Raw genomic sequence first — 27375 nt, 5'->3', positions numbered from 1 at the left:
CTTCATTATGGTGACAAGAGATCTAACAGAATTAATGATTTTATGATAGAAAATATCAAGAAAAGAAAATAGCAACTGAGTAGAAAGACTTTCTTCCATTATAACAATAGATAATTGGGCTTCATTGCTTCACTCTAAGTTGTTTTGTTGCATTAACGTCACCTAAATGCTGCGAAATGCAAATGGCTGCATTTAAAGTGCGAGCGTGAAGACGAATGGAGCCATTAGTGGCGTTTAAAGACGAACATGTTCACAGAGGAGACGACGAAACAACAAATCCTAATGAGTCTTTAAAAGGCTCCACGTGGAGCTCCCAGAGGAGTTATTTACAAAGAGAAGAAACTGGGAGGAATGGTAATGAATTCCCACGTGGACACACACACTTTGAACACTAGAAAGACATTATTTGATCTAGAGAGATTTCTACATGCAGCGCACACACACATATACACAATCATGCACACACAAACTCACACATGCACAAAAACACCACGTATACGCACACATTCAAACACACAACAAGTCTTCTAGAGGCAAAGGTATGTTTGATGTAGAGATCCTCTTTCTTAAAACACAAACACACTCAAACCTTAGATGATTTGATGTTATTGTTTCTCAGCCACAACACACACAACCACAAAAAAACACACTCTCACACACACCTCCTCTACCCCGACAAAGATATTATATTAGAAACCAGGAAGCAGCAGTAAAGCTTCAGCAGGAAGCAGGCTTTTATTTCACGAGCTGCCACCATCTGGAGGTTTTTTGGGGGGCATGAAGGGGAGTAGGTGTGAGATTAGGGTGTAAAGGGGGGAGTAAAGGTGACAGCTGAGCAGGTGTTCATATGCTGCCCACATCTCTGCCGTACACTAATGCAGCAGATTTCATCTGACGGGGTCGACGGCGGGATGGAGGTGATTTATTTATCCCAGAGGTGGTTGATGGAAATCTATTTACCTTTGATACAAAGAGCCTGGCGTCTTTTCTACTGGCTTCAGCCTGTTCTCAGACACCGTTCGTAGCTAAACCTACGAAAAGTAATGTAATTTGTATATATATATATATCACAAAATCAATTCGTATTTAATCCACGTAATCAGTGAACCTGGAAGTATAAAGAGCGACAAACGTCGCATAGGGAGGAAGTCGGGGTGGATGGGTGGGTCAAAAATCACCAGACTTCAGATCAAGAGACCGCTGTCTGTGCAAAACCAGAAGTCAACGTTGATTTATTTGTCACATAACATCTGTACTTAAAGGTCCAGTGTGTAGGATCTGGCAGTATCTAGCGGTGAGGTGAGGTGAGGTGAGGTGATCGCAACCAACTGAAGCCTCTCTCATGCGCCAAGCGTGTTGGAGAGCTACGGTGGCCGACACAAGCCTGTTGGAGTAAAGTGTGTCAGTGTGTGTGTACGAGGGAAGTGAGTGGTGAAGCAAGAGAGAGAGAGAGCGGCGGCAACAACGGGAGCGAGTAACGTTATCGACTCCGGACCAAGCAGGAAAAGTTAACAGGGTTTGGTTTGTCCGTTCTGGGCTACCGTAGAAACATGGCAACAAGAGGACTTGCTTCCTATGTAGATGTAAACAGCTCATTCTAAGGTCATGAAAACACAACGATTCTTATTATCAGGTGATTATACACTAAACAAAACATACTTATCAATATTATATTCCTTCTGCCAATAGATCCCCCTAATTGTTAGACACTGGTCCTTTAACTTACGTCACTTCCGTAGTTATTTTAACCCAAACCACGATCTGTTCCTAAACCTAACCAATTTGTTTCCTGTGAAGACAAAGAAGTTTATTTTGAAAAGACTGTATGCATGTGGAAATTGACACGTGTTGCTGGACATTCGTAGGAGAACGCACGAAAAATGAAGAATAACTTTTTGTAGGATATCATATGAACCGTTGTGTGTTTTCTCATGATGGGATGGTTTCTTTCAGGAAAAATGTAAACCTATTCCTGGAGTTTTAAAGATTAAACTGTTTTTTTCTACAATTAAACACTGTGTCATATTCACAAAGAAAATGATCATTTTATAAGCACTCAACAACTACAGCGAAAGTGAGTGGTGAAGCAAGAGAGAGAGAGAGAGAGCGGCAGCGGCGAATGTGTGCAGTGGAGCAGAAGACAGAGTTAGTTTAGCTTTGAGAATATCAAGTGGATGTACAGTGGAAGCTGCAGTTTGTGTAGAAATAAATGCTGCAGCTCCTCAAGACCAGCAGAGGTTTCATGTGTCTTGTTTCCCGGCAGCTGAGTGGAGTATCGGGGTTAACCAGAACTGTCCGTTCTGGGCTACTGTAGAAACACGGCGGCCGGCTCCATATGTAGATGTAAACGGCTCATTCTAAGGTAACGAAAACACAATGATTCTTATTTTCAGGTGATTATACACTAAAGAAAACATACTTATTAATATTATATTCCATTTCTGCCAATAGATCCCCCTAAATGTTACACACTGGTCCTTTAACTCGCTGACCTTACCGTCGCAAACGTACTTCTCTAACTTCTACTTTTTCATTATCTTGTTTATTCTCTGAAAATCAAAGAGCAAACACATCATCCATAACTTATGATGCTGCCTGAAACTCAATCAGAGAGCCCAGCATCTCTATTCCACAGCTTTACTTTACTGACTTCACTTTATGTCAACAAGCAGATCAGCCAGAAATACGATGTCTACAGTTACTGAAGGAGTTACAGATAATGTGAAACAGAGAGTCAGGCAGAGGAGATCAGATTGTTCAATGGTGGAAACAACAGAAACGTGTTTTATCCTCGGTTGGTTCTCACCACCTGACACTTTCTCTCTTTGTTTTACTCCAGCAGACAACTGCAGTGACCTTTAGAGGAAGATTACAGTGCGGGCGAGGAGAGGAGAGTCACGGCGGCTATGACTGAACGTATCGTTGATGGGAGGAGAGGGACGAGGTGAAGAGACGGCAGGGCGATGAAAATGAGAACGGTGGGGGGTGGAGGGGGAGATGAGATGGAGAGAGAATCGCCTCGTGTTCTTTCCCATCTGATCAGAAGCACAGCGGGGCATTTTTGCTTCTGACATTTTAGTTTCAGACATCTCATCTCACATCTATTGGGCTTTTGTCATCTGTCGGCGGCTGTCGGTTTCGGAAGATTCGCATCAAATGAGAAGGGAAATAGCTTGCTGAGTCTGATCGCTGTGTGCACGGACACACACACACACACACAAAGAGGAAAACTCAAGATGCAGGTTACTGTTTATCAGGAAGGAAATGAATCACAGGCAGAACAGCTGGAGACTTAGATATCAACATCATAAATGGAGGGATGAGAGTCTGGCCCTATCAGCCTTATTCTCTGGGGCGTTACTGTAGAAATGATAACCATAGACCAATTTACCAAACCCTGTCCGTCATCTTGACTCAACCAATCTGATCTGCTAAACGTGTCCCAGTGGGCTGCGACCCCAGTGACCCCTCACTGCTGAACCCCTCACCCTGCAGGTGAGCCAGTTCACTGGGTCACACACTCATCAGGAAATGTGCTCTCCCCCCCGCTGTGGTAGGTCAGATACAGAAGAGTGTGAGAGTGAGAGTGTGTGTGTATAAAAGGTCACATGGGAGCGTCAGTGCATCAGTCGTCCCGCCGTAATGAGGTATGAGGCGTCAGCCGGGTCACGGTGGTCCCCCTCCTCACAGGTTGAGGTCAACTCAGCAACCTTCTAACGGTGTCGACTAACAGCATTAACGTCAGCGCTGATGCAGTTTGGTCACATGGCTTTATTGATGGAATAAGACAAAGTGGATAAAAGTCAGTGTTGTTGTGTGAACTGATACAGATGTAGGTCATACTGTCCACTGGAAATACTGCTGTAATACTTCTACAAAAGGACGTTAAGTTTGGGCTCGTGCATGTTTGAACTTGGCAGGTTCAACAATGGGAGGTCAGAGTATGATCAATCGGGACAACAGCTGCAGTGATTACATTAAACTCTACCATAGTTTACCAGTTGTGGGATAAAGTGATCACAACTCAAAAGGTTCACTAACAGACTTCTTCGAAAGAAAATATGTAATGTCAATTACAAACTAGCCACGAGGCAAAGTGTGTTACTTAGTGACATCACCACGTTATGGAAGAAAAGGCGGAACTTCAATCGAGGAGTTTCAGGCAAGCGTATAAATCTTTGGATGCCTATAAATATCCTCCATTTTCCAGCATTAGCAACAGCTGCCTACACTGCAAAGCAACGCAAACAAGGAAGAATGACTTTTCAAAAAGAGAGTCGGTGAAGCATTTCAGAGATGGAGAGAAAATGTTGCTAATAGTCAGCTATTGCTAACCGCAGCCGAAGACTCTCGGCTGCGGCTACGGTTAGCAGAAGGCTGAGGTGATTCGTGTTAGCCTCCAGTCTCTGCTTTGTTTTGCCTCCAGCCAACACCGTGACGTAATCATCTATAAAAGGACACTATAAGGTTTGTAAGGATACCAAACACCACAGAGGCAGCGCTGTTGTACCAATGAACAATAAAAGCCACGACCTTTAACTTAACCTTTAGAATACTATATTGTATTCCTCACTCCTAGCGTCCTGCCTCACATGCAGATAGTCTCTCACATCCATACCTGGGAGCTGAGAACTAAGACCCTCTACTGCTGACGTGAAAGACATGTTTGGAGACGGCTGTACTGTTTGGCCGAAGCTTGTTAGGGCGAATAAACATCAGAAAACCGACTGTAGTCTAAACTCCTGAATGTCCACAGTGTTGTGATCTGTTACAGCTGGTTGCAGACTTTGTGCCAGGTCACAAGAAAAATGTGAGTTTATGTTGTTTTGCACGACACTCCTCTCAGCCTTGAATCTCACTCTGCACAACATTCACTGTGTGCAAACATTGTGATTGTCTGCACTGAGACTTGAGCTGCTATTAACATGCACATATTGACAAGGGACCCCCCTCTGGTATTGTGTGCATGCAGAAATGGATGTATGCAGCAGTTGTATCAGCAACAACTGTGTGTGTGTGTGTGTGTGTGTGTGTGTGTGTATGAGACACTGTTGTGTGCATATGAATGGCGGGGGGTATCCTCTTCCTGAATGCAGAGCGCATCCACAATATCTCATTGCTATTCATGTGAATGTGTCTCCTGGAATCAAACAGCAGCCAAAAGCATATTTGCACAGAGTTAAAATGCATGCTGTACTGGAAGAGGAGTCTAGCGGAGTGTCCTCCAAAATGAAATCTGCCTCATTCCATCGAGTCGCCTACTGTTTACAGTGGAACTATTGAACAGTGTAGAGAGATGTTCCCACCATCTTTACATAGTATTTTTAGCATATAGCACTCCGTCTGTCTGGCTTTTTCATTCCACCACCAACTTTACTTTTCTCTTTTAAACTTCAGCTACAGAACTGATTAAAAACTTCAAAGCGAACTCAAACTACAAATGAGAAAAAAAACTTCAAAGTTGCTGTCAAGTTACTGTAAGTTGATTTATTGACCCCGCAAACCGACGGATATGAGTTGGAGTCAAGTCTTTTATAATTTTAAGAAAAGAAAATCCAGGATTTTATGATTTACATACATTTGTTTTGGTGCCATTTTTAGTGTGCAGTGCTCTTTGCTGATTTGATTTTGTACTGCATTTTGTTTTCCCCTTCCTTTCCTCCTCTTCTTATCCACTCCCCTGTCATGTTCACACTGATATGGTACACAGGGCTGTTTGTGTTCATGTTCTGCCAGGCCAGCTGACAAAGGACTAGACTTTCAACAGCATCAGAACATCCTACTTACCATCCAGCGTGTCTTTTGAACAAGCAATGTAACAGGGGATTTGTTTTCTTTTACTCCTGTTTGCTCAGAGATTCATTTGTTTCATTAAAAGCAGCAGCCCTGAACCAAAGAAACATGAGAACAATATCTCCTTTGAAACAGTATATATATTATGTTGTTATTCTTCTATCACTTACAGGTTTTTGCAACACAGCTGCATGTTTTTACACCAGCTGATTCACCCTAAATTAAAGTAAAGCATGCAACACTTCCTCTGAGAGTCAGTGGAGGAATCACAGTCCATCACTTTCTGGACCACCTGCTGACATCAGTTAACCAGTGAGCTGCACTGGTTATATGTTGCACACCGCCCCCTTGTGGTTAAACCATCGGGGGTAAATACATGGACAAAGCCTACAGTAGTAGTTACATTACTTGTTGACTGAATCATGAAGAGAGAAGAGCATCCAGAAAATGCTTTTTCTGTAGATTAAGCTCATTCATACTAACAAATATGCACCAGCAGCCTCCACAATACAATAGCCTAAAATGTGCAGCACATTCATCATCATGTACAAACAGAAGAATATAGACTCAGTATCTTGTTTCTTATGATGAGATATTATGTCACAGTTGTGACAAAGTTTTTCATACAGTGTTCCAACACAGTCTCACGGCAGTTCGTGAAATAGTCACAAAATTTTATATAATTGATTCGCGTACATAGACACAAATTTCCCTTTTTTTTCTCGTGACGTTCAGCGTGACTTTCAACATATGTTTCGTGCGTTTTCCTACGAATGTCCAGTAACACGTGATGCATGTGTCAATTTACGCTCAGGTATTAGTACTACTTAGTAAGGCTTTGGAAAATATCAACTTGGTTAGGCTTAGGCTAACAAAACTACTTAGTTAGCTTTAGGAAAAGATCGCAGTTCAGGTTAAAATAACACCAGAAGTGGCGTTACTTAAGTACGGAAGTTAATGTACGTGACAATTAAATCAACTCTGACCTCTGGTTTCACACGGGACACTAACACCGGTCTCCTGGGTGAAAGTCTGGTGATCTGGTCATGCTGACCACCATGAAACAAATGTGAAATTTGTGTCTATGCACACGAATCAATACATTCAATTTTGTGACTATTTCACGAACTGCTGTGCGACTGGGCTGAGTATTCACAACGTCCGTTAAATCTGTAGGAAACTTGTATTTGTTTGGCTTGTTGTTCGTGGTATAAGTGTCATAATAATACACTCCAAGATGTACTGATTAAAAGACTCAGAGAAAGAAATTCTATAACTCCTCCTTGTTGTGTATTTTAATATACTAAATAAGTCATTACAAGCAAAAATAGTAAAGTTTCACACGATGAAAAAAAGTTTGGTTTTGAGGTTTTATTGTTTTTTAACAAGTGGCAGAAATGGGCCTCACCGGCCACTTTATTAGGTACACCTTGCTAGTACCGGGTGGTCTTCTGCTGCTGTAGCCCATCTGGTTCAAGATTCGACGTGTTGTGCGTTCAGAGATGGTATTCTGCATACGTTGGTTGTAACGAGTGGTTATTTCAGTTACTGTTGCCTTTCTATCATCTCAAACCACTCTGCCCATTCTCCTCTGACCTCTGACATCAACAAGGCATTTCCGTCCACACAACTGCCGCTCACTGGATATGTTCTCTTTTTGGGACCATTCTCTGTAAACCCTAGAGATGGTTGTGCGTGAAAATCCCAGTAGATCAGCAGTTTTTTAAATACTCAGACCAGCCCGTCTGGCACCAACAACCATGCCACGTTCAAAGTCACTTAAATCCCTTTTCTTCCCCATTCTGATGCTCAGTTTGAACTCCAGCAAGTCGTCTTCACCACGTCTAGATGCCTAAATGCATTGAGTTGCTGCCATGTGATTGGCTGATTAGCTATTTGTGTTAACAAGCAATTGAACAGGTGTGCCTAATAAAGTGGCCGGTGAGTGTATGTTACCTGTGGGAGTCTGAAGGGAAGTTTATTCTAAACCTGGATTTGAGTTTCTTCAGCAAGAAAATCCAAATCTAGCAAAAATGGTGAATCTTGTCTGAAGCTGAGGTTGGCCTGAGAGACCGGCCAATCATATCCCAAAATATACTTCTCTTTAAGCCTTTAATAACCTCTTAACGGAACAATCATTTTCAAAATTGCCTCCAAGACTCACAGTAAAAGAAGTCAAATTATCCTTAGAAAGTGGAGAAGATTTACTTTTTCTAGGAGAGTTGCAGTGTGAACAGTTTTCTTGGAGCTGCTATCCAGCAGCCATTAGTGAAACTGCATCCTCAGGGACGTCCGGACGGCTTCGCCATTCAGCCGCGGTGGTTGACACTTGATCACAAATGGCTATGGATAATGGGAAAGCTGGTCGCTCTTGTGCTTTGGCACATTTAGAGGAAGCACAGCTGTTTGTCATGAAGGGAGAAGAGGCTGTGATAACAGTCTTCATCGACACAGTCATTCCTCTGCCAGGAAGGAAAAAACCCTCCCTGATTAGCAGTTGGGTTTGACTGACAGCTCGCTCTAAAGGGACCTTCCGCTGAATAAGTAACCAGGCTCACATGGAAGCACATCTACACAGCTCCAGTCATACTTAAAGGTCTTATTGATAACATTTTATATAGATGAATCATTTTTAAAAATAACACTTCCACAGAGCTTTTAGAAAGGTGCCTAATAAAAGTATTGCTATTCCAAAAAAACAGTATTATGATTGTGAATTAATCATTTTAAAATTTTGATAGGTCCAAAATGAATGTTTTGTTTATCTCTGTGGAAGATATCTGACGTTTGATTCCCACTTCTAACAAGGCTTGTGAGCCAATAGCATAATGACGTTGGTATCACGTGGTATCTGTGTCGTCAGCGATCGAGTTGCCAGTTATTGTGTAAAAAATACATAAATGGTTGAGTTTGATGGTAAGCATCGGCTTCACTCTGGTACCCAAGTGCTCAGCGATAAGAGGATGCTGCCTCTGCCATGCCTGGCCGCACTGACACTGGTGTTTCCATCAGGCTGCAGAGTACGTGAATATTTACCGTAGCGTACCGTGACAACTGACGTGTAAGGGATAATGTACAGCGAGTCGGTCATTGTTGTGAAATAAACCCCAACGGGGCGATGCAGGACCCCGACGCGTAGCGCCCTATCCCGCTTATTACACAGCTACTTACTTAAGAAATTGTTTTTTTGTATCCAGAGTCCGAGATCAGAACTGCGTCCACAGCAGCTGGTCTGTTATAAAGATTGACCAACCGAGTATTCAACAAAGCTGTGTAATAATAGCACATATTAGCTCTCTTAGCTTCATCGTCAAACGAACAACAACAACCCATAAAATTACAATTCAGCATATTTAAACGTTAACAAACAACTACCAACAGCTATAGTCCTTACAACCTTAACTAATGTGTTGTCACCTGTGTCAAAATGAGAAAAAGAACAGCTTCAATCCGTGAGGAGCTACGTTACTATCTCAGCATTAGTGACGGTTGTGTCCAGTTATGTTATATAGCTCACATGCACTACAGCACTGCTTAGATGACAAGCTAAACACTAACCTAAAACTAGATAGCCATATCCTCAGATTACCACAGAATATGTTACATGAATCTTGAAACGCCACCGCACAAAGTCGGCTAACTGAAATCTATAGCTAATGTAGGCCTATAACTACATGCTGCAAAATGACTTCATTACTCTTCCACGAAAGATTACGGACGCCGTTAAGTCATTTTACTAACTTTCAAAAGTGTTTCAGTTCCTTCTCTTACTTTGTTTTATTTGATTGTTTCTCTACTCTCCTCGTTGTAGTTGTCTCCACTTCCTGTCTCGTCTTCTAGACTGACAGCTCCTCTTCATCCTCCATATGCTCCACACATGAAAGCATCCACTTTCTACATATGGAGCTGTCAGTGTGATGGATGGACTTCCTGGGATGATCTCCCTCTCAGTAACACAGAGGAACTACAGTAAAACATGATCTGTGCTTCGCGTCATGCTGGAGCGTCTGTCTGTGTTGATGATTTATAGCGTTTATAGAGAACTCTTTTTACTCTGCAGAGCCTGAAAATAAAACATTTTCTACAAAATGAAAACATCCTTTTCTGATCCAGTAATGATCATTAATGTGCACTCTGCTTTATAAGTAAAGTTTTATCACACTGCATAACCATCTCACAATCACTAGTGTGTCAGTCCAAAGCTGCATGCTGAACATGCACTGGTGTAGAGACTATCTATGTCTGTGAGGAGACATTTATAGAGGCAATATTGAGGATTTTTATTGGAACCAAAAAAACAGCTGACGTAAGATGATCTGATCCAAACTATAAAAGCTGACAGCAGGTATTCACATGCAGATGCTGGGAAAGTATAAGTTCAAAATGAACCCAAATGAGCGTGACATTTCCACAAATGTGATATTATGACACAGTAAAAGGTTCCAATAAAACACAACTGGAAAATGTCCTGAACTGATATTTAGCTTCTGCTCCTTTTAGTCTTTAAATTCTCTATCTGGGACCACTTGGTATTTACTTGCCTTATTGTATATTTCCCTCTCTCTTTTGGTCATCTCATTTGGTTCAATTAGCGTTAACCTTATAAATCTTCTCTACTAAAGTTTTCTTCACAAACCAGCTTGGTCTGAGCATGAAATTAGTGCACATGAAAAGCATGTTGTGTGTCAAACAAATGTTCCTGCACCAGGAAAATGATCACAAATTGAAGAATTTCTACGTCTTCATCACATTAAGAGCTTACTATAGCTAATATCTGCATGTACGTTGAGGTTTTGGTTCAATGATTTCTCTCCTGAACTTGTTGCCATTAGCTGGGAATGCGTCGGAGAGTTGAGGGTAAACCAAACAAAGATAAATACTCTAGCTGAATGGTTAAATGTGAAAAGTTTATATTCAAAAACATCAACTCATAATGTCGTCTGCTGTTATCTGAGCGGAGGCTGCGCTGCGTCTTTGCCTCATTCAGAGATTTCAATGGTTGTCATAGCGATGGATGCTTTTAAAAATTGTATTTTGAAGATTACCTTGGCTCTCTTTTATTCTTTAGCTTTCTTTTATGCTTCAAATACTTTCCCTCTCCTTCTCTCTCTCGCTATGACACAACCAAAACTTGAATGCCTGCAAACACTTGCACACCTAACAAAGCGTTCTGTGGCCTTCTTTTTTGTCATAAAACACTTGACATAAAAATGGAGGTTAACATTCATCTGAATGCTGGCTCTACACAGATTCACTGTATAATGTACTTTGCACCTTTTTTTATCCGTATATTTGTTTGTGATCTGTAGTAACCGAGTTAAGAATTATCCCTTACAAAGACGGCTGGCCGAATTCCTGAATAAAATAATCTGGATATGTTCTTTATACTTCCTGGTTCACGATTACATGGATTACAAACCAATTGATTTTGCGGGATGTATACGAATTACAGTGCATTACTTTTCATAGGTGTAGCTACAAACGGTGCATGAGAACAGTCTGACCCAACACATGTAGATTTTGATGTGGAAAATCTGTGGAGTTGCCCTTTACTGAACTACACTGAGAGACCAGAAGAATAGAAATCCCTCTACACTGCAACAATACAACACACTAGTCTTGAAATAAATATATGAATCTTAAAATATCAGGTGTCCAATACAACAGCATTAAAACAGCTATTTCTCACTGCCCAAATGCAGGTTTAAAATACCAGATGAACAACATTATGCAGCCAGAGAGAGAAACGCTGCAGTAACATGAGAGCTGATGCACAAAAAAGATCCTTTTCAGTCCAACATGTGTCACAGTTAACCTTGAAGTAGGAACTTTTGCTGCAGTGAGATATTTCTGTTGGCTCTCAATCAGCAACACACCATATTATTGTCTAGTAAAGCTGCAGTTTTCATAATTTTCTACGTCTATGATTGTGTATATATAAGGCTTCTTTTTTGAACTGTTTTCTGCAGAAAGAAGATCAGCGTTCATTGTAGATCACAATAAACAAGGTCCTCCTGTGGCGAGGTCAGCTCTGAATAAGTGAAAGAAAATCTGCATCTCTATGGCAATGTGAAAGATCATGCGTGATAGAGTACGAGCAACAGAAAACAACTTATGCCGACCTTACACCGAACCATATTTCAATTATTTCACTGTGGCAGACATATTTCCAATGTGGGAATAAAAAATCACAAGAGGTTTGCTAGAGTTGCGGCGCGCTCCCGTGATCTCGATTGTTCAGTGTCAGGTGGTCATAACACTCAGTCCGAGCTGTCTTTAGTCAGTCATTTTCATTTTTATTTATCATTGTTGTAGGTCTATGGTACAACGGTATTAGAGCCACATTGAGGAAGAAAAATAAATCTGAGATTTCAAGAATAAAGTCAGAATATTACGAGAATAAAGTCATAATATCATATAGTAGTAATTTAACGTGTTATTTTCTTTTTTCTCGTAAAGTTATGACTTTTTTCTTGTAATATTATATATATTTGGCCCTCACTGCATTAGACTTATATACTATATACTTAGACTATAAGCTGTGTTACCTTCATCACAATGCTCAATGTTTTGCGGCTCCGGACAATTTTTTTTTTGCATAAAAATGGCTCTTTTGACAGTAAAGGTCGCTGACCCTGGGCTAACCGTATATTCGCTCTTTCTCTCATATATGTGTGTGTGTGTCGATTTATATGATTGAAGCTCGCACTCTTCAGCTGAAACATACGGTTAGCTCGTAGGCTAATAGCAAACAGTCCTGTAGTTTTTCTTCTTGTAAATTTCCACCAGGAGCAGGATGTGACATCATCTCAAAAGGAATCTAGTTTTAGTCCTGTAGATAGTGACCCTGCAAGATCCTGTCTTTGCAAAATATTAAAGTCTGTGACTAAAAACTCTGTGACTTCAGACACATTGTCTTTAGATGTGAGAGGGTGTCAGTCTTCAGTCTCCTAGTAGGCATAACAAAACTTGTGGTTTCTGTCATGTCCAATTGACATTCTAGCAACTGTCCCCCTATTTTCAACCCGTAACCGCTCGACTGACATTCAACAACATTCATTCAACAACATTCATTCAACAACATTCATTCAACAACATGCTTCCGCAGCCTCGACTTGTCACAAATAATTACAGAAACATATTTATTGGCATAAACATCATAGAAACAAATCGGCACAAATTAATCTCAACAAATGAAGCATCAGAATTTAATTACAGGGAACATGATGCCCTGTTGCACTGAACGTCCTTGTCTTTTGAAGACAGTAAACACACACACACACACACACACACACACACACACACACACACACACACAATGCCCTCTCTGGACCCAGACAGTTATGCAACACATCATCCCTCACGGGATTATATTTGACAGTTTAGTGATGTCTGGTGACGAAAGTGAACAGTGTGTTAGAGAAGTGGAATGTGTTTTTTTATGTGTTTATGCTTGTGTATTTGCACGTGTTTCTTCCGACTGAGTAAACACGAGGAACTGAAGTTTTGTACTTGACATCTTTTCCACTGCAACACACTGAGCATGTATGTTATCTACTTTTAGTATTCTTGCTGGGTATCTTATTCTCTGATGTCACGATCCAGCGCCTCATATTTTTCTCAAACTTTCCTCCACTGAAAACCTCTTCTTCTTCTCTGGACTCTTTGCACCACACATCTTTTCAAACGCAGCAGACAGGCCTTGAGAGTAGTACAGTGATGTTAATCTTTTTCTTTACCCTTTGAAAACCGCATACCGCTTGAAAAACAAGCTCCCTGCCATGAATAAAGCCTCCCTTTAAGGCTGCAGGGAATAAAGAGAGGAGAGGAGAGAGGAGGAGGAGGCCTGGCAGCAGTAACAGACAGTACGTGAGTGAATGACGAGTTTGTAACTGAGAGAGAGAAAAAAAGACCCTGAGAGAAGAAAAGTGGCAAAGAGGAAAGAGGAAAGTGGGAACGAGACAAAGAAACGCGGAGGAGGAGAGAGGCACCTGAGTGTCATAAGAACAGAAATCGATCAACCTAGGCGTGACGGTTCTGATTCTGAAATGACAAAGTGTAAAGAAAACTGTGAATAAACTTTGTGGTTTTCTCCTTTGGGGATGAAAAAGAGAGACATGCATCTATTGAATAGATTGATGGTTTAAGGTGGAATTGTGTGTGAATGTAATCCTCGTCCAGCGTAAAGCCGAACAGAGCAGGTCATCTTTTCATTTTCCCAGAAGTCACTATGATGATCCTCTCCGACACATCTCTGAGATGATTTTAATATTCAGTGTGTGTTAGGCAGATTGAGATGATGCCTGATGGATTAACAATCCTGTGCTGATTGTGGATTACGGCTGGTGTGTGTGCACGTGTGTGCACGTGTGTACTAGCGTGTGTGTGATGAGAATAAATCTAAAACCGTTTTTTTCACTTAGAGCCGGTGTTATGTAATGCCCGTCAGGTCCCATTTTAAACAACTAGAGAGACAAAGATGAATAGTATTTGCTTTTTGGAGTATTTTCATCATAAATGATGTTACATTATGACATCACATCATGCAACACACCTACTCTGATTAATTTCTGTGTTCCATCATCCCCATTCATCCATGTTACTTTCCTCTTTGCTAACAATCTGTGACTGTAACCTGTACATTCAGAAAATTAATACATAAATGAATGTTTCTATTTAAAGGATATGTTGGTTTAAGGTGCATCTTCCTGTGTTACCTTCTCACCTGCCTTTCCTCAATTTATAAGTTGTCTTTCTAGTACTATAAAATTGGATATACACTTTCACAGTGCTATTAACCAACAGCATAGATCCAGTGTTGTATCTAAAGGGATGTTTTGTTTGACTTATGATGTATGAGACTCCGATGCTGTCCTGTACTGTGAGTAAACCGGAGCAGAGCCTGGCTGATGTGATTTTTGATGCAACAGTGCATCTGGAGGCCTCAGGTCTACCCAAACTGCAACCAATTCTTCCTTTGCAATAATAAAAACCGGTCTGGCTGATAAAAATCTTCCATATCTCGCTGTATAGACGAACTACAAGCGACAAAAGCAACAAAACAGCCAGCATGGCCAGCTACATTGTCGGCGAGTCACCGTAGAAGTGTTGCTCAAGCACTCGTTGATGTAGTTATGTTGTTAAATATCACTGGGAAATGGACGAATGGCATTTTTTTAGATGGTACAGAACAGGGTGAAACAAAAACATTAGGGCTGTCAAAATGAACGTGTTAATAACGCGTTAACGCAAAATTGTTTTAACACCACTAATTTCTTTAACGCATTAGCGCAATCAATCTTCCGGAGGTTGTAGCGGGCTCAGTCTTAAAGCTAAAGTGAAGATACAGGCAACATATGAAACTACAAAGCCTGATGAATCCATCGGTACCAATCATGTCATAATAGCTTGTCGTGAAGGAGGCTAAATAACGCTCCAAACTTACGCTAAATTGTGGCGAGGAAAAACTGGCATGGCCGTTTTCAAAGGGGTCCCTTGACCTTTGACCTCCAGATATGTGAATGTAAATGGGTTCTATGGGTACCCACGAGTCTCCCCTTTACAGAAATGCCCACTTTGTGATGATCACATGCAGTTTGGGGGCAAGTCATAGTCAAGTCAGCACACTGACACACTGACAGCTGTTGTTGCCTGTTGGGCTGCAGTTTGCCATGTTATGATTGGAGCATATTGTTTAATGCTAAATGCAGTACCTGTGAGGGTTTCTGGACAATATGTGTCATTGTTTTGTGTTGTTGATTGATTTACAATAATAAATATATGCATACATTTGCATAAAGCAGCATATTTGTCCACTCCCATGTTGATAAGAGTATTAAATACTTGACAAATCTCCCTTTTAGGTACATTTTGAACAGATAAAACATGTGCAATTCATTTGCAATTAATCGCAATTAAATATTTGAATGGATTGACAGCCCTAGTGTCTGTACTGTTTTTGTCATCTGAGCCTGCTGGCTTTGAGGAGAGCATAGATATGGAGAGGAGGAGAAGGAGAGGGCTGTGTGACTGCAAGATAAAGTGGTGAAAATATTCTAAATATAGCATACACTTAAACGGATATCGATTTTTTTTTTTTTGGGTGCCATCTACTGTAGGAGAAGTACCTCATACAACTACTGAGAAACATCCAAACTATCCCTTTAAGGATAGAGGTGGAAATCACTTCCTTCAGTTCAGTTCAGTTCAAAGATTCGTAGTCACTGAATATGTAGTATATAGTATGTAGTTCTCCAGTATGTACATCAGTAAGTTAACGCATCATTATTCAAAGTCACAACAGCAGGTGAATGCAATCATTCATATATATTTGTTTGTACGTGTAGTGAACACCAGAAAATCACTGGTATTTTAACTTCATTAGTGAATGCAATAATAAATCTACTATTCATTTTCCGGTCACTTCACTAATCTATTAAGTAACTAGCCCTTTCCTTCAGAACTGGCTCAGTTCAGTGTATAATTATATGACACAACAGCAGTCCTGCAGAGAACCATCTGACAGGGGACAAAAAAAAAAACTTCTGCTACAAGTCATTTTCTCGTAAAACTCAGTTATTTCACAGCAGATTTATCCATCAGACCGTGCAGAGCTGAGAATGTGTTATAACAGTCCTCAGGCACAGACAGGGAGTACTGAACAGGTTCAGTGTGTGGCACACTGACCCAAATAACAGCAGCGTTTGAGTCTCAGCCATTTCTTACTAGTAACCACATGCTGGCACCAAACGCAGCACGACTCACAGCCCCAAATCACCACTAGAATGTGTCTAGAATCACGCTGGAACAGGTTTTTTGGCTGAATACACCTCAAATATCACAGAGATCCGCTGTGACAACACACAAAACACCTCAAAGTAAGACAAGGTCATTATAAACTCATTATGAGCGCCAGAGAAAAACCAGAAGCGGATATTTTAGGAATATTACAGTGAACAGAAACACTTCTAAACCTGTACCTGCAGGGATCACTGCTAATGAAGTGATTTACAGCATAGCAACTGTCAATCACAGTGATGAACAAAAGCCTCAGCCTCCTGTTGCCATAGAGAACACATGGAAGTCAAGACAGCTTTATTTGTAGAGCACATTTCAGCAACAGGGCAATTCAAATTGCCTTTACATAAACATTCAAGAACATTGCGACAAAGTGCAAAAGAACATTAAGACATAATTAAAACAGTTATAAAAACATAAAAACATTAAAGATTAGAAAATAAAAACAAGCTAAAATAGAGTATAGCACACGAGTAAAAGCTCTAGTGCAGTATATAAGATCAATATCTAGTTTAATAAAAGGCAGAAGCAGCAAACAGGGAAGTTTGAAGCTTTGATTTAAAAGAACTCAGAGTTGGAGTTGGTCCTGCAGGTTTCTGGGAGCTTGTTCCAGATATTTGGTGCAGAAAAACTGATTCTGCATGTTTAGTTGTGACTCTGGGGACACTAAGCAGACCTGATCCAGATGACCTGAGAGGTCTGGATGGTTCAGAACATAGCAGAAGATCAGAAATGTGTTTTAGCCCCTAAACCATTTAGTGCTTTGTAAACCAGCAGCAGCATTTTGAAATCAATTCTCTGAGAGACAGGGAGCCAGTGTAGAGACCTCAGAACTGGACTGATATGATCATCTTTCTTGGTCTTAGTGAGGACTCTAGCAGCAGCAGGTTCTCAATCAGCTGCAGCTGTCTGATCCATCTTTTAGGAAGACCAGTAAAGACAGAAGATGGAAGAGGAACATGCGCCTTTTGGTCCATGGATAAAAAACTCACCATTACATTTTTAGATCATGAATGCATTTTTAAGTCTATGAAGTGCATTTTTAAAGCATCCTTACCTCGAATAAAGGTGGAGTGCCCTTGTCTGGAAGTGTGCATCCCAGTAATTCAGCCAGGAACTTTGCCATATAGAGGAAGAGAGAGGTGGAATAAGAAGCAGAGCTGGATCAACAGGAGATAGTCCTCTTTCTGTCTTCCTGCAGCCTCGTCAACTTGTTTGTGGCGTTCAAGGACCCTGCGCGCATCCCTCCTTTCTGCTCCTCCAGCTGCACGAACTAAACCCCGGAGATCACGCACAGATGGATGACAAAATACCGCCCGACTCTGTGGATGTGGAGCTGAGAGCATGTAGCTGTAAAATCACCAGCAGCAGCAGCAGCGGTGTGGACTCCTGCAGGTGGGGCCGGGCTGAGGGGGAGTGGGAGGTCCAACTAGCTGTCAGGTGGTTTTCATCGACGGGGTTTTCCCCCCCTGTTCAGAGACAGGATCCCTTACAAGTATGCTATTAGTATACTTCTTTTAGAATTAAAATAAGAGAGTGTGCTTTCAGATTACTTTTTATAGCATATACACACGCCCATACAACACATACCCTTCCACACACTTCCCCCCTACCTGACCTCCGACCCTTCAACACATTTATTTCTATTTAAATTAATTAATTCATTTTACTTTATTTTATTTTAATTCTTTGGATTGTTTAAGTCTGTGTCCTCCCTTTTCTGAATTCAATTGAAATCACAGTTTAAGATGAAGTCTTGCTTTGTTTTTTTATGTTTTCTCCCCCCCTTGTTTTAAGTTGTGAAATTGTGTGTAAAAACAAAGAGACAGCTGTAAAATGAAAATACAGTGGTAAAGAATGTGATGATGATTGTATAAGTTGCTGAAACTGCAATAAAAACTAAGTTAAAAAAAAAAAGATTACTTTTTATGTACTTATCAGAGATAAACTTTAATTAGACTTAAAGCCCCCCTCCAGTGTATTTTGTTTTTTCTATGATATTTCGTATTTATTTGAGTAATTTCCTGACTAATTTGATTAGCAACCAATTTTTTTTTTTTGACAAATAATAATATTTTGGGGTTGTTGCTAAAATGGGAATATGACATATGACTATAGTAGAAGCTGCAAGTCATACGTCATCCTCCAAGATGCAGTTGCTCTCATTCTAGTTAGTTAGCTAGTTAGCGAGCCCAACTCGTTGCATTAGCTAACTGAGGGGTTTCATTTTATTTTTTAGTTTAGAACCTGCGACCCTCTAGCTGTGAGGTGACAGTGCTAACCAGAGAAATAAATGAATCACAGTGCAGCGCGGTGCGGTGTCGGTGCTGGAGGTGAGGCGAGAGCGGCCGGTGCTGGCCGTTGGTGCCCCTTTAAAACGTCCGGAAACTGCATTTCAAACGCTGGACCACGGCAACATGTCTATCCGTCCTCCCGTGCGCTGTGGCCGGCGTGCAGCGGTGTGGCTCCTCGGTGCAGCAGCAGCCAGCAGACGGCCGCCTCGCCAGGAGGAGACAGTGAAGAAGAGTTCAAGTGAGAGAGAGTCGGTGTGTTGCGTTAATTCTTGTAAACAGCAAATTCATCTAAACTGGGTTGAAAAACGATGCAATCTGGTTGCCATGGTAATGAATTACGTCTGACTATTAACCACACCCCCCCATTCTCGACCACACTGCGTTCCACACTGCACGTGCTGTTCGCTGCTCTTTATACTTCCCGGTTCACAATTACGTGGATTACATACAAATTGATTTTGTGTTGACCACGAATGTACACAAATTAATACATTACATTTCATGACTATTTCACGAACTGCTGTGCGACTGAGCTGTTCAGTAGCCCAGAATGGACAAACGAAACACCGGCTCTAGAGAGGGACATTCGTGTTTTTGTGTCGACCACCGTAGTTCTCCGACACGCTTGGCACACGGGAGACAATTCAGTTAGTTGCAATCTGCAACCTCACTGCTACAGTAGATCCTACACAGTGTACCTTTAATGATACCCATTATTTTTATGTTCAACAATCACATACGGGTTTAATGTTTGGAGTCCACATTGTCTGAGTGTCTACATTCATTTGGACATAAAGTGTATCTAATAGGTTTTTATGTCTTTCATCTATCAACTGATTTTAACAATCCTTCTATGTAAAATGAGATCACAGCCTCGCTTCGCTGCAATTCCCCATTGGGATTAATAAAGTACTCTGTCTATCTGTCTGTCTACTGTTTCCATCACTTATAAATGCACAATGAGCAAATTAAGCTGTCACCAGGGGTTTGGTTGAGTTGTATTTATTGAATATTCATGGGCTCACAGGACACCTGGTGGGATCTGAAGCCAGCAGGAGGATCAGGAGCTGTTGCCGTGAACACAAGGCGGGCTTTTAATATTCTCTTTCCATGTTCGCATCTTATTAGATTGTTTCACAAGTTGACTATTATCATGTGAGACAGAGATGCATCCGTTTGTTTCATGTCGTGCTCGTAATATTCATTAAACTATTGATTCTTTCACAGCTTTTGGTTTTGTTCCGGGGTCACTATGCCTCGGTGGGGGAGTGTAGAGATGGTTTTGGTTGGCGTTCATGAAATGCAAAAACGTCCTTTTTTGGATTGAATATTTACAGCTTTGATTCTTGCAAGAATTAATCTAAAAGCCTGTAAATCATTTGGTTCAAATTTGACTAATTTTCACATTTAAGCTTTCGGAAAGAGGTTGGGAGCACTGTGGAAAGCTGGGAGGTTGACAAACGGCTGATTGAATGACCAACAGAGAGCGTAACGTGTCAGAGGATGATAAGATGGTCACTTTTCGGTGGTTTAAAATTTGTAATTCTGAGGATCAGTGCCAAAACCACTCAGAAGGTTTTTGGGAAGACAAGACCACATGAAGGTTTTACTTTCAAAATAAGATATGCAACATTTACTGCAGAGGAAAAAGATATTCAAGTTCTGATTCCTAATAAGACCAGAAGTATGGAAGCATTTGAAGGACTAAATTAAAATGAAAATGTAATCTCTGTAATCTATTTCCCACTTACATATGCATCAAAATTAAAATTAAAATTCAATCATGCAATTTTCATTTTCACTACTAGAATGGCCATTCTATGACAATATTAAAATGACATTTTTTTTTTCAAAAACCAACTCCACTTTATGGTTTAAAATATTCAAACGTGAATTCAAATTTGAAAATGCAATATAAATATTGTAACTTCATTTTGCATTTTTACAGAGAGTCAATCTCAGCCATTGATCCGTTTTTTCCACACTAAAAGGCGACCCAGAGATACCACGTGATACCAACGTAGTTTGGAAAAGCCATTCTTTTATTCTGCACCTTTCTAAAGGCTCGGTAGATGTATTATTTAAAAAAAATAAAATATACGTCTACATAAAAATGTTATCAATAAGACCTTTAATGCATATGTAAGTGTAAAAAAAAAAAACGCTATAGCGAGATTACATTTTAATTTAGTCCTCCGAATGCTTCCATACTGTATGATATACATTACTGAACAATATATTAATGAACAAGACTGGAAGCTGCAACAAAATGCATCGCTGACAGCTTGTTATGCTTACTGCTTATTTATCTGTCTCAGGGTCGCTGTCCGAAGACGAGCACTAACCTTAAAATATTGCTCCGTATAATATAATTGCCTTTTTATGTTGATTATGTGCAGCTAAAGTGCTTTTTATAAAATGGCACCAAACAAATAAATACCGACAGTCATTTCAAACCATTTTTTTTCCTCATCAAGTTTAAGATTTGATTTTATTTTATGTCTGTCTTTTTTCCTGTGTTTATTCTATCCACCTTAATTAGGAACAAAAGCGTTGGAAACACCTTAAAGTGTAGCAGCTGGGGATGGAGCCCCTCCGTTTCAATTCATTTCAACTCCTTTTATTCTTATAATGAATATCCGTAGATCTTATTTTCAAATCCCCATGACCTCCTCTGACCTCTTTTTTTGCAATTTACTCCTGATCTTTCTTGAAGTAGTGCTGCTCTGAAATGCAGCAGGCGTCTGTTCATAAGCTGCTCCTGCTCCCCAGGTATGCTCTTATTCTGTCAACCACCTTTCCTTTGCTCTCTCCAAACCCCCCCTCTACACACACACACACACACACTCCCACCTCCACCCATCTCTCTCTCATATCTGTCAAGGATTTTCAGCTCGTGTCCTCTGCGATGTGGTATTCATACATGTTCCTTGTCGGAATGAGAGAGGTCAAAGGTCAGGCTGCATGATGTTGTCAAACTGAATAGATGTAAGGGAATAAATCGCTGGGACCTGCTTTCTCTTCTTGCGCCGCAAAAGGAGAGTGAATGTAACCGTTTTGACAGCGACAGAAGAGGCAGATGAGGGAACATGAAGTCTGAAGAGAGAAAGTGTGGTGTTGTTTCTGACATGCCACACTAAAACTCCAAAGACAGCCACAATAAATTCCTATCAAGGACATTTATTTTTCATTAATTCTTTATTTTTTCAATCACTTCAGTGTACACCTCCAACACAAAATGCCATACAAAATATGAGCTACAATAAAAAAAAAAAAAAAAGAAGAATTCTTGTATTGTATGTATGGTATTGTACATTTCTGCAAACCACAGATACGTTGAATGTGGACGTTTTTTTTTTTTTTTTCTGAATGAACAATTTTGCATTCGGGCAGAGCAGGCGACGTGTTACAACAAGCGTCACGCAGAGCAAGCGACGTAGTTTATGTAGCGGTCGTTATTGAAAGCTGCGTGGTATAATAATGGGTGTAAAGAGCGAGAATGTCCATGGATTGGTCAAACGAACACAGGACTTTCACCCAGGAGACCGCTGTTTGTGTGCTACGTGAAATCAAAAGTAAACGTTGAGTTTTTACGTAACATTGTTACGTTTGTTAAGTAACGGTCATAAGAAAGTCCGCTAAATGCGGTTGTTATTTATTTATAGTAGTTATGTTGTTACGTTATTATTTTAACACAAACCTTTTAAAAAAAGGTTTAGGAAAAGATCGTGGATGGGTTAAAATAAGTACGTTTGTCGCATAACCAAGTATGTAACATAACATGTTACGTACGCAACATAAGTTAAGTTAATCACGTAACGTCACATAACTTAGGATAAGTGAGCTGACTTGACTTTTGGTTTCACACAGGACAGGATCACTGGTCTCCTGGGTGAATGTCCTGTGTGTTTCCACCTCAACCTCCACCGTACACGATGTGGCGCTCTTTATACTACGTCATTTGGTCCTGCCATAACTACGGCCACGTAGAGTGACGTAGTTTGAAGCGTAGGGCCGCTGACTAAACTGCAGTTTTTGAAAACTTGGGAGTGAGAACGGGTTGGAATAACGGTAAAATGATATTTAAACTACTTGGAACGCAGCAGTACAATGTTAATCCACAGCGTTTCAAAAATATACTGCATTTTTCCTTTCCATTTTAGTCCCGAGCTTGCTCCTGAAATATTTTGAGCATTTTAGTTCTTTCTTTGTCCTGCTAGCTTTGCTTGGGGTAACAGTTAAGCAGTTAATGCTGTTAGCATTGGGGTACCACCTGGTGGAAGAGTGGGAGGCCTTCAGGCTAACAGGGGGTCGGTAAGCTCCACCACCAGGAAGACTCTCCCACCCACCCTTGGGTTGGATTACTCTCTGGATTGGAGCCTTCAAGGCTTGTTGGAATGGTCCTGGATACTTCCTGGCTCTGGCTAACACCAACATGCTGGCTGAGCTGTTTGCCATATGCTAACACATCACCATGGATGGAAAATGTAGCTTTTGTGGGGATCACACCTGTAACTTTCCGGTTCAGTATTGCTTCTCAAACCATTTGAGCACCATGCAGGTTTGACATGTTTGCATTACTGTGACGCAAATGACTTTGATGTGACAACCTGCTGTTCCACCTGCTGCCCCGATTTTACCACATTATGTTATACAAACACACACGTATACAAACCTCCCACACCCTGAAACCTAATTAGTCAATTTTGAGATGAATACACCATATTTATCATCTAACCTCCAACACAAAAACGCCACACTGACAGCATGCACTTCCCGTGAAACAAATTGTTGACAAAAAAAAACATAATTAATGAAGCAATCAGCCCCGCGCCAGCCGAGCCTCTCATTGACACCCCGCTGTTGTATGAGATTTTAATAATGCTGTTTAATGACATGCTCCACGGTGGCTGGCAAACGCTGCTCCATATGTTGTTACAGCTGTGGGGAGCAGGGAATCTACATGATCTACACAGCTTCAGAGCATGGCCCCCTGCTGGGTGTCTCTCTCTGTGTGTGTGTGTGTGTGTGTGTGTGTGTGTGTGTGTGTGTGTGTGTTGGTAATACACTTGACTTGGCCCTCCAGAAAATTCTCTTTGACTGTTTTCCTGCTCGTATCTGCTTCAGTGCTGAAGCAAGAATACAGTAAATCAACGTTGTGCTTAAGACGTGTTTTGAGTTCTCTTCAAAGTGTTCCTCCACTACACTCAGTATGATCATTCTTGCACCAATTCACTGCGCAAAATTTAAAGCAGTAAAGAGTCTTTTTCTTTCCTCAAAAACCATACAACCGCAGCTGTCTGCCTCACGCTCATTGAATGAACCGTATGACGGGAGACACAAAACATCACTTTCATTAACTGAAAATAAAATGTAACGTTAGGTCAAGCTGAACGAGGAACAATTCAACAACAACCGTAATGATGGAGAGAACTCAACCAGAGAGAGAGACAATGTAACGTCATGTAAATAAACCCCGTACCTATCAGCTGTGTGCTCCAGATCAGACTGGAGATGTAATAACTACGTAAAAGATGGGGGAGTAGAACTCGCAATCTTCTGTCGTTGGAACTTTTTAAACAAAAAAAGCACACGTTTAATATTGTGATATTTACTGGCAATGGCATACACTATAGCTAACAGCAAGTAGGAAACTCCCTCCAGCCAGCTGCCACCTTATTTAGGTTTTTGTAGTGAAATGAGGAGGTATCATATAGATGACTCCTCATTTCAACTTCACCAATCAGCTGTTCCTCATCCATTGCGGCGCTTTCAAAGTGAGCAACAGGCATAGGAATAGAAACAGGGCTTCTGACAAAAGTTCAGCTCAAAACGGCATTGCTGTGCAATGCTGCGTCACTTGTGGCCATATAGGACAGTTAGGTGTCATGGACATAATTCACAAAAATAGATATTTGAATAGTACAAAACTATCTTTTTTAGAACGAATATTCAAACGTAATTTTTGGCCAATTTTCACAGCCCTAGTTTAGAGTCAGAGAAAAAAAAACTAAAGCTGTGAAGCTTGTAACTTAAAACTTTGGACAATGAGCAACAAGAAGCAAACATGCACATTTTCAAAAGGATGGTTTGATACCTTCCTCCATTAAAAAACAAGCTGCTGTTCAATAGCCAAATATGAAAGTCAGAGGTTTCTACAAGACAGCAACACACCACATCGTTACAATAACTTTCAACTACAAATTAACATGCACCTGCTGCAGAAATTTGTAAACCTTAAAGGGACTGTTTGTAAGATTCAGAATTGCTTGTTAACAGCGACACCTGTGGCCGTTAAGTCAACGAAAGTTAGCATCGGGCTCGCGCTTGCTCGCTCTAAATAGACATGAACGAGCATCGCTCAACACAGTGAGGTGACACACGTCAGCTAAAACCACAATATCACTCTATATTTCAGCTGCTTGGCAGTAATGTTAGCTGACCAGACGAAGGTCTCTCCATGAATCACTGCTGATCCTAGTGTCGGCTTTTCCTGCTTCAGCCTCCCGACACTGGCCGGAGGGAGACACCGGCACCCGGTCGGAGACGATAACGTTTCTCGCTGCGGAGCCCCGTCACTTCACAAGTCACGGAAAACCTCTGTTGGTCTGGAGGAGCTGCAGCAGTTATTTCTGCACAAACGTCCACTCTACATTCACTAGATATTCTCAGAGCTACCAACTCTTCTGCAGTGTGTAGTGTGTGCGCATGCACGAGAGGTGGAGCGAGCAAAGTGAAGGCAAGCAGGCAGAGGAGCAGAGTACAGCAGACACTCCGGGCCTGGAGACCAAAGCTACGGTCTCCCCCGCGTACTACGACCGCGGCCAACACTGTTTTGCAAGACGGGCTTCACTAGATAGAACTTTGCAGTTTTGGTGCTTCCGTGTAGTTTGTGTTGGAGTCTGAGTCTGAACAGCGTAGCCACATGCGAGCGCGCATGGGAAACCGACCCGGGTGATTTATACGTGTAAAAAGTTAAAAACAGTCCCTTTAAAGAAGCAAATTTGATTAGAATACCTGTATGATTTGAAAAAATCACATTTGTGATTATTAATCAACAAAACAGACTATTTTGATATGTAAAACACATCACTTGTTGCAAACCAGATGTGAAGATCAACATCTGGCTAACATACTTAATCCTGCATATTAATTGTTAACATGATAACATTCTCTGAGCATGTTTGCATGCTTCCTTAAGCATTAGGCACTCACTGCAAAAATCATATTTGTGTTCTCGTGAAATCTTGGTGATATAGTGACTACTTTGCATTTGTACCATCCTCTCCTGTCTAACCACACTGTGTCTTTTTGTGGAGCAGTTTGTATTCTGGCAGTGGAGGGTTGTATAAAAGCTGCTGGTGCAACACAGAGTACAAGGTTGAGCTTTACACGAAAGCTCCATACAAATTTATTTTGCCTCTGCCAGCAAATCCACTGGTTGCAGCGATTCCACTGAAATGAATTGATTTTGGTTTGAGATTTTGTACAACAGTTTTGATTTGTGGAGGAGTATCGTGTTCATCACAGCCTCACAGGACCACAAGCATTGATTTAGACTTGTATTCTTGTTTAAATACAATGAGATTTGAATCCAGCTTTGTTTACACTCCTCTGGGGGGAAATAACCCGGCTATTCCAGAATCAGATTTGGTCTGTTAACACAAATGATGAGCTAATTTTCTACAAGCATTCGCTTTAATGCCAGACTGTATTTTTCACTGGCGAGTTGCCTGCTGAGCCAAATAACTGGCTGTATATACATGAGATGTGTTTTAATATGCACATGTGCGTTAATTATGCTGTGTGAAATGTGTTGATCCTGCAGCGCCTGTGGTTTTATCGCTCTGCAGTGTGCAAGGAACAAAGACACACTCATCTTCACCATAACCTGATGTGACTTCACAGATAAACACATAAAGCAGACGGAGGCTCTCATCTATTCAGCTGCACTCTCAAATAGACAAACCAGTTTTTATTTAGTTATCTGCTTGTTCCATTATTTATGTTATAATAATTCAGTGCGTATTGTTTATTTTACACATTGTTGAAAAACGAATTGACTTCTTATGACAACGATATCACAACATATGTTGATATTCAAAGGCCAAAACGGACATTATTGTATGAAAGGTCCCTAAATTCAGTGTTTCAATGACTCTTTTAAGGCAGAATGAGTCTGGCCCAGCACACCTACCTAATTCATAGACACAGACATTACTGCCTGTGAGTGAAGAATGAAAACATTAAAAATAAACATTGTTCAAAGCAGCAATAAATTATTAATTTAGTCATTTGGGGGCAGCAGAACAATCTGTAAACTATTACATTTCATCACAAATTGAGGCCAATGTGCTAGCAAACAGTTGTCTATCATATCCAGCAGACATGGAGCAACATTAGCTTTAATTCAGGGTCATCTTTCTGGCCAGACGACAACTGTAAGTCCAATATTCACTCCTTTAAGCTCAATTTTTGCCGCCGCCAACTC

At 40.9% G+C, this 27375-nt stretch overlaps 1 protein-coding gene across 1 annotated transcript in view; it reads right to left on the bottom strand.

Moving 5' to 3' along the window:
• rasgef1ba (RasGEF domain family, member 1Ba) overlaps positions 1-18000 on the bottom strand; it is a 128402-nt gene extending 110402 nt beyond the window's left edge. The window contains exon 1 of the mRNA XM_037776999.1: positions 17648-18000. Coding sequence (XP_037632927.1) covers positions 17648-17716 — 69 coding nt within the window. The 5' untranslated portion in view covers positions 17717-18000. The remainder of the gene's footprint in view (positions 1-17647) is intronic.
• Positions 18001-27375: the final 9375 nt, after the last annotated feature.

The sequence above is a fragment of the Sebastes umbrosus genome, chromosome 8, assembly GCF_015220745.1.
Source record: "Sebastes umbrosus isolate fSebUmb1 chromosome 8, fSebUmb1.pri, whole genome shotgun sequence".
Taxonomy (NCBI): domain Eukaryota; kingdom Metazoa; phylum Chordata; class Actinopteri; order Perciformes; family Sebastidae; genus Sebastes; species Sebastes umbrosus.
The sequence above is the reverse complement of the archived record's forward strand: the minus strand, read 5'-3'. Positions and strand labels throughout refer to the sequence as shown.